This window comes from Bombus flavifrons, chromosome 11 (genome assembly GCF_040668555.2).
Source record: "Bombus flavifrons isolate JBK064 chromosome 11, iyBomFlav1_principal, whole genome shotgun sequence".
NCBI lineage: Eukaryota > Metazoa > Arthropoda > Insecta > Hymenoptera > Apidae > Bombus > Bombus flavifrons.
Genome location: NC_138452.1, coordinates 8062870 through 8071047, shown reverse-complemented (window position 1 = coordinate 8071047; position 8178 = coordinate 8062870). Strand labels below are relative to the sequence as shown.

Genomic DNA, 8178 nt, shown 5'->3' with positions numbered 1-8178 from the left:
AAACTAAACTACGTATTTGAAATTGCAAATTGGAGATTTAATTGTGCACGAATTACCACCATACAAATTTCAAGTGATCATAGGTAAACAAATATATAATAATATATGTATATTATATTATATAAATTTATTATCAGAATATAAGAAAGAATACATTAAGAAATATCTCACAAGAGGATTCATATCAGTTTCCCATTAGGTATAATAAATAAATAGTTGTTCAGCAATTGGAATTTGTATTATTCCTGCGAAATACATAGGAGATGATAATAATTTTTTATGAAACGCCTAATTCGTGATTCGTCAATGGTTTCGCAGACGAATCGATACACGAAATTTCTTTTGTGTCAGGGTCATCCTTTTTTAGTTCGATGCACTTTCATGGATAAATAAATTCACGCCAATACATTCTGCATGATTCTGTGGCTTCAACTGTAAATAAATAAGAAACGATATGTTAACGGTATTTTTTTAACAGGCGCTTAATTATTTCAGACGAATGATCAATATTTTTCAGAACTATAGCATCATGTAAGTACTTAATAAACGTCTCGCAAATCGTACATATTTTTGACATTTAACGTATATTTTGTAGGATATATTTTCTAACAGGGAAAGAGAAGAAAATCCGAGAAGAGAGAATGAAAAAGATAAGAATAAGAGATTAAAGCTATAAAAATTACATGGTGCTGAAAGAAAGCAAGTAGCATTGTTAGTTAATTTAACCGATTTCTTTTGTCCAATTTTCGCGATCAGTATGAAAAACAACGTACCATTCTGTTATTTCTATTCTACAATGTTATCGAGAATGAAATATCAATGAAAAGGCAACTCAGTCACCGCGAGAAGAGTAGTAAGTATGTACTATTTGGCCGTATTTAAAATACTACAAAGATATCCGGGTCATCGAGTTTATCTCACGAGGCTAGCTACCAATTCTACCGTATACGCAATTTTCTGAATGAAGTCCAGAATACTACGAAATATTCGACATTGAAAATATTTTCACGAATCCTACACGATTTGGTCTGTATATCGTTTAACCGCTTTATCGAGCAATTCACTATGAACCTTATAAAAAATAAAATTGATCATCTCTACAGATCTGGTGATCCTGGGCATGTACGAGATTTCTTGCGTTCCTGGTTTTCACATGTATAGATAAACAACAGACGTACGTGATTCCAACTTTGCATACAAAACAGAAATTAATAATTGCTTTACCTACGATGATATTCGACTCTCGTGTATCCTATTCGGATCATTTTTCACACTAAATTGTACTTTTCTATCGTTGGAAAATTGTACAAGTTTAAGGAAAGTACACGAGTATCGTAGGAAAAGCGTTATCTGATTCCTTTCTTGATTCAATTTTATGCAGGAAATATTTTGAAAACGTCAAAGGTAGCTTCTCGCCATTGAGATGAAAATGAGACCGAAGCATAGGAAATTCAAGAGTCGCGGCAGCCTGTGAAACTGTGAAAATAACGCGATATAGAGTTTTTCTGTTAAATGGTTCAAAGAAAGGGAGGGTTAAGTAAGATCGAAACGATTTCGCGTGCCAAGAGTATCTCGTCTCGTTAGACGCGCTATCGTTGAATTATTTTTGATGCGAATCGGACCGATTGCGACATATCAACGACAGATAAGATGCCGCGAGTTCGTCTCGGTTCGACAAGGATTTATCTGGACTAACACTACGCTCGTCTTACATCACGTTTCCGATTCTCGTTACATATGCACGCGTTTCGCATTGCGAATTTCGAATACGCGAACGTGATCTTATCGAGGAAGAAAAAATAAAGCGAAGCAGAGAAAAAGAAGTAGACGGAAAAACCATGGCGCAGTTCGTTCTACGCGAATCTTTTTTCGAAGATCAAGCCTCGAAGAGTTTCGATCCGTCGATTTTACATCGATCGTTTACGCGCAGAGTACGTACCGAGTGCGGTATCAAAGACCTAGCACGAATTAGTTTTACTGAAATTTCATTGTTGGAAATTTCGAACGATTCTGAAGAGATTTGTGCACTTCATTCCGGGGATAAATCACTGACGTTCATCGAAGACGCCGATCGTAAGCTTTACGACTTACTTTTTAAACGTTGTACGAGTATCTGTACGTTTCATTTATTATTAAACAAAGGTCGTCAAGATTAGCGAACTCTGTGGAAGTGACTAGTCGAGTTGATTAGTAAACTTTTCAAGTGCTTTATCGATACCGTTAATTACGTTAATCCTGCTGTGATTCCTGAATTTTTATATCATAATCTTATAATAAACAAACAATCTCTTCGCGATCCAAGAACACGTATATTCAATATAGAATCGAGACAAGAAATTATGCATACCGATTACGATTATTTCGTACATTTCTCGAATTCGACAAATTTAAAAAAAGAATTTTTTTTAGAAAGGTAAATAACTGGGTCGAAGATGACCAAAACAACGCAGCAGGGTTATTGCGTAAATAAATAGAAATCTTATATAATAAACAGAATAATTAGAATCTTGCGTAAATAAAAAGAATTCGATTGGTCGAGCCAGCCGCAGTAACATCTTCTAATCCACGAACGTATCGATATTTAACGGCTGTAGAGTTTCTCATATTCGTCAGTTGTAATGGTAACTCTAGATTTTACTCAAAAAATTGATCATACGTCTTCAAGTTGAACGAACATGTGATGTCAGTTGCTTACCTAACAACCGGATATGCCGCGTTTCCTTTGTACCCCAATTTCTGCGACAGTCGGAACAGTCTTTGTAGATTCTTCACGTTTATGTCGAAGACCGAACGCTTTTTCCTGTCACTGACGATAAAGCGGAAGATTAGAAAATTTGATAGAAGAGGAGGACAAAAGTTGTAAGTTAGAAAATTTGTCATTTACACTACTCACGTCTTGGTTGGTTGCAGTTGACGTCCTCCCCTGATCACGTTCACCAATTTCCCCGTCATTTTCGAGAGCGCCATCAGGGTCTCTAGCTCTGCTCGCCTTTGATCCGATAATCGTTTGTGCCGTCTGTGTGCGTGATACAAAATTTATTGAAAAAAGAGAAAGTCTGCCATTCGGATAGGGTCAATCTTTTTGCGAAGCCTCTTTATCGTTGAAAGTGAGATTTTTTGGTCGCTCCACTATGATCTTAGTAGTTTCGTTAACGATATTTTTAACTCGAAAAACCCTCCTTTCGACAATTTCTATCGATTCAGAAAGGGAAAGAATTTGCGACGAGTTGGAAATTTCTATTGAAAATTAGACTCTAATCTTCTTCGGTTCAAATGTCTTGTTCAGTAAATATCTTTAAAGTGGAATCTATGTTGGAAAGTTGTTGAGAAGCGTGATGAAAGGTTACTCACTCTTTAGTCATTCCTGATATTCCAGCGCTCATTTCTTCCGTCATACCTTTCTCTCCCATTTTCGCAAAATTTAACAGAGTGTCGTAGATGTCGACCGTGTTCTCGCGCGCAACTCTGTTGGAAAATAAATAACGATAGGGAAATTGTAGCTTCTACGAAATTAGTACACCACTTTATTCACCAATACTCCCAGACGACAATTTTGAAGCACAAATATCGCGCAAACGCCGTTCAAATAGGATAAAAATCACTTTGAGAAAGTCTACTTAATCGTACTACAGCTTGGACTTCGTTTCCTAGAAGCTTGAGCTTAGACTTTGTTTTTCAAAATGTTCGTAATTGTTAATGAAAGATTTGTTATCTTAATCATCGTCAACCCCTTGCTCTGTAACATCTTGTCACATACGCGTTACAAATTATAATTACGATACGCTACAGATCAAATTTTTGTAAAAGGAAAAGAAAAGGTTTCAATTATAATTCCAAGTTGCGAAATGCAAATTATTAACTAAGTAGCTAACGATCGTGCGAGTAAACATTAGAAAAATCGCAAGACAAACAGTCATAGAGGAAAAGAAAAAGACAATAGATTATCGAAAGAATCCTCTTAAAAGATAGTAAAGTATAATACAACATTTACCTGTCATATCCAGGTTGTGCGGATACGATTTCACTGAGACAAAGCGAAGCAAAAAGTGCAACAGCGACTGTGATACAATAGTTGCCGGAAATATTTCTGCTCGCGCTACTATTCATTGTTGGCGTGGAGGTAAAACGAATAAAATGGAAGAAAACGTAGAAAGAAGAAAAATTCGAGAAGAAATTCGAAATTTTCACGAAATTTTCAATATGTCTCCGCGAAACTTCCTCGTCCAAATTTTACAAGTAGAATCGACCACAGGTCGCCCGAATCGTTCGGTTTTTGCTTGAAACTGTAACGTTACGAGGCTCTGGTGCGCCTATATATCCTCTTGCTCGAGGAACATCTTCCCCCTCTACTTGAAAAGCCATTGACGTGGTTACACCCCCTTTCGTGGTTATCGTTCCTTTCGTACGATAAATCGGTATCGGTAATTGATTTTCAGAAATGTCCCCCCTTTGGTCGGTTTTCGGTGTCTCCTATCGCCGGTGTCAAGCGTCTCAAAAAATAGCCAGCCTTAATACGGTGTCAGTGTACCAGAACACGCTGATGATTTCTTAATTGCCTACACGATAACGAGTGAAAGCCTGAAACTATCTGTTCGCAATTGAAAAACTGCAGCGGTGCTTTCTTTTACCGATAGTCGTATAATTAATATTTTTAATTAATTGTGCAACAACTGTCAGCCTGTATCGTATAATCGTGGAATTAGCTACGCTAGGAAATAAATAGAAGAGAATCTCATGACCAGCGAGTATTCAAAACAGTCCAGCAAATCGCCCCTAAATTACTGAAAAATTCAAAATTAATGTCCCAGTGAGAAATCTACGACCGATAAGAACTTGCAAATGTATCGTTGAGTGATATCGATGAATATTAAGTGATCGGTAATTTCGTATGACCTGTCAGTATTGAAAACCCTAGTTTTTCCTCTCGAGGGTCCTTTAAAATAATAAAACTTCCGATAAATACATAAAAATTCTGCGCTTTCTACCGTTCGTCGATTCCAAACTTCGATCACCACACTTTCGATACTCTTCGATACTCAGAAGCGCTTCCTGAAAAGATAAGTAGCCAAAAACTGTTACACGATACTGTACGTTTTGTCTTGTGACTCCTTTTCGACACAAAAAATAATAGCGTTACTACATTAATTGGGATTGATTACAGTTTCTTTTTATTTATGACGTCTTTGATTCTCGCCTATATCGATGAAACGATAACGAAGAGTGGTGGAATTTTCGATGATAGAAAGTGGCTATTTCGGATACTTTATGTAAGGATAAGCCGATGCGAGTTCATCGATCATAAAATCTCCCCCTTACAGAAGGTCATGTTCATCTTACGTTTCAGTGATTTCTTCTTTTTATCATCTTGTTATATTTGCTTTGATTTATATTTGGAATTTGGTCGATCTTTGTTCGATCAAGAAAATAGGACCGGTTAATTAAAATTTTACAGGAAAATACGTCGATTTTCTCACTGCTTTATTTGAACGAATATTATTACTTAGCTCGAATATGGGGAATTGCTCGTGTTCAATGAAATGGAAAGGGACGAATGTTTACGTACAGTTACGAAAGTGGAAATGGAAGGAGTTAACGTCGTTGCTTTCATCATAAAATACAATAATATAGTTATCAAGCGGCATTCGACAGAAAGAAAATGCTTACTTGTCTCGATAGTAGCTTTTTTTCACGACTTTTCTCCTTCTGTTTTTTTTTTTTTTTTTGCAACATTTTATGCGACGTTTCTTCCTTGCAACGCAAAACATACGGAGAATTTCTGACATGAATAAACGTTTCAGTGTAATTAGATTGCTAGTTTCGTCATTCGCGTTTTACTTCCTATCTCCTTCCACGTGCATGTCAGGAGAATTTTGCATGCTTCGTGCATAAGAGAAGGTTCACAAGGAAAATTGATCATTCTTGGGAAATCGGGGAAACTATTTTTATTTGTTTCTTTTATGTTCGATCTTATTGCCATACGTGAGGAGGAAATAAGAGACGGTAATAGCACGAGCATAAACCACTTGACTATGAATTCAGAGAAACAGCGACTGCAGAGACTGAAAAGTTGCGAGTAAATTTAAGAATTGTGTTATAACGAATATTTAACAGCGCAAAGAGCAATGATATAGGAAATATACTTTTTCAATAAGAAAGGAAAATTGATTCATTCGCTAGATGTCATTTTCAAAATTTGTACGTATGTGTATTAAATATTACACATACATCGAAAAGAGTGGGGATTCGAGGATGAAGCGAAATTTACAAAAATGAAATTGTACAAAAATAAAAAAATGAAATTCGTTGAAATTGTAATCTCTCTGTTGGAACAATTTAGATAAATCTAAATAAAAACGAAAATACGATAAAGCATGATCTAATTACCACGTTGTATTTCATCATTCGAATCTAATCGATTCGAGCAATCTATCCGGGGGACTTATCCGATTTATTCAACGGTTTTTCCTGTATCTTTGGAAAATGCATATAAATTCAATATGTTCCACCGATCATCTCAAATAAATACAGCAAAGATCCGGAGTTAACCGAATTACAATTACATTCCAAATTTTAGAATTTTCGATTTTACAATTTTGTCAATCTAAAATTTGATATAAAATTTGCAGTTTGCCACACTGTAGATGTTTATGTATTTATGGGAAATTTCGAGATGCAGAAACGCACATATTGACAGCCTGACTGACGATCGTACGTAACAGGACTAAAAATATCCAAAGAAAGGATAAAATCAAATTATAATTTATAAAAAAAAAGAAAAAAAGGAAAAAAGCTGGTGAATATCAATTGTGAAGTTACGATTAGCAAAAGCCAGCAGAAATTTAAAGAAATTTCTTACGTGGCTTAGAATATGTTGATTTGAGATTTGTAACCGTACGATACGAAAGAAACGGAAGAGAGATAGCGAGTATACTAATTAAACGAACATCGGATCAGATGATCACGACGCGATGTCCTCGACCATTCATCGCACGCGCCAGTCTTGCCAAATGTAACATTGTAAAATGTAATCAAAGCATACGCGCACCGAGCCCAGATAACAAATTATTTCGTACATGTTTCTTCTACAAATGGTCCAGCTGGGCGATAAAAAGTTACGAAATATGAACAAATAAAAATTATTCAGTTATTACGTCAACGTAAATATTATTGCTCATCGTTGTGCTTCTTGTAGATTATTTGCTGACTTTTTGGAGGTAGTCACGATCGTATTTTCTAAACCCTGATTATAATTCTTTCAATATTAGACTACTTCTTCTCTTTCATTTCTCGGTATAAGAACCGAATTAAAAACTTTGATAATTTTGACTCGTTAATTTTTCTCATTAAGACTCATTTATCCTCGTTGTCTTTTTTTTCTTTTGTTTTTAAAAATACTCGACTGTTGAACTTTTCCTGTTCAATGCACGCGCGAAGAATACCAAGAAAACAGGAATGAGATTAAAACGAAAATTTCGATTACCTCTCCTTGGGTTCTTCCATGATTTCCTTCCGATCTCTATTCCTCGTTATTCCTTCGTACTTCAAACATTTCTTGATATTTCATAAACGATCTCTCTTATTATTTATTCGTATTATTTATGATCTACTATCTTGTTCTCTGATCGTTAGACTGCAGCCATTTGCACGAATTGATATTTCTACGAAGTCAACCAAAGAAGTGGCTTGCAACCAGATATTTGTTTCATTTACATTGTTCATTGTAATCGGTACTATAGTTTCAATATTTTATACGCAAATATATTTCTTCGAAGTTCTCGTTAATGCAGGATCTATTTATTCTTATCTTTCCATTCTTTAACCACTAAACCCATCACCACCCTCTCGAACCTGCCCAATACACGAAAGTTCTCTTTTCTTGAACTCTTTACTCCCCGCATTCAGCATATAAGCTCTCATTACCCAAACCTCGAAACTTGGAAAGAATCTCGAAGAAAAAAGAAGAAGAGCATTGCACCTCGTTCGACTTCCGAAATCACGTTCGTAGCATTTTATCCACTGGCAACTGCCAAACAGCAAAAGAGACAGAAATAACAGGGACGAGATCAACGAACGCTGATCTACCCCATTGCTCGGGCTGCATCATCCGTCCGGGCAAAAATAGAAGAGAACGCTCGGTGAAAACAAAGTTTCGGGCCAAACATTTGAAAGTGTCGGAGC

General features: G+C 36.0%; 2 protein-coding genes across 2 annotated transcripts in view; one reads left to right on the top strand and one right to left on the bottom strand.

Annotated features, from left to right (window-relative positions):
- Positions 1-108: 108 nt before the first annotated feature.
- Positions 109-4298, bottom strand: LOC138184801 (uncharacterized). Its single transcript, XM_069123110.1, has 5 exons — positions 3992-4298; positions 3352-3465; positions 2894-3016; positions 2696-2806; positions 109-432 (listed from the first exon to the last, which is right to left on the bottom strand). Exons 1-5 carry the CDS (start codon positions 4105-4107, stop codon positions 429-431), a joined length of 468 nt encoding a protein of 155 aa, XP_068979211.1. The 5' UTR covers positions 4108-4298; the 3' UTR covers positions 109-428.
- The window catches only part of LOC138184800 (putative fatty acyl-CoA reductase CG5065), a 45825-nt gene continuing 39609 nt past the window's right edge, over positions 1963-8178 (top strand). The window contains exon 1 of the mRNA XM_069123108.1: positions 1963-2073. The gene's annotated coding sequence lies outside the window, so the exon portion shown is untranslated. The remainder of the gene's footprint in view (positions 2074-8178) is intronic.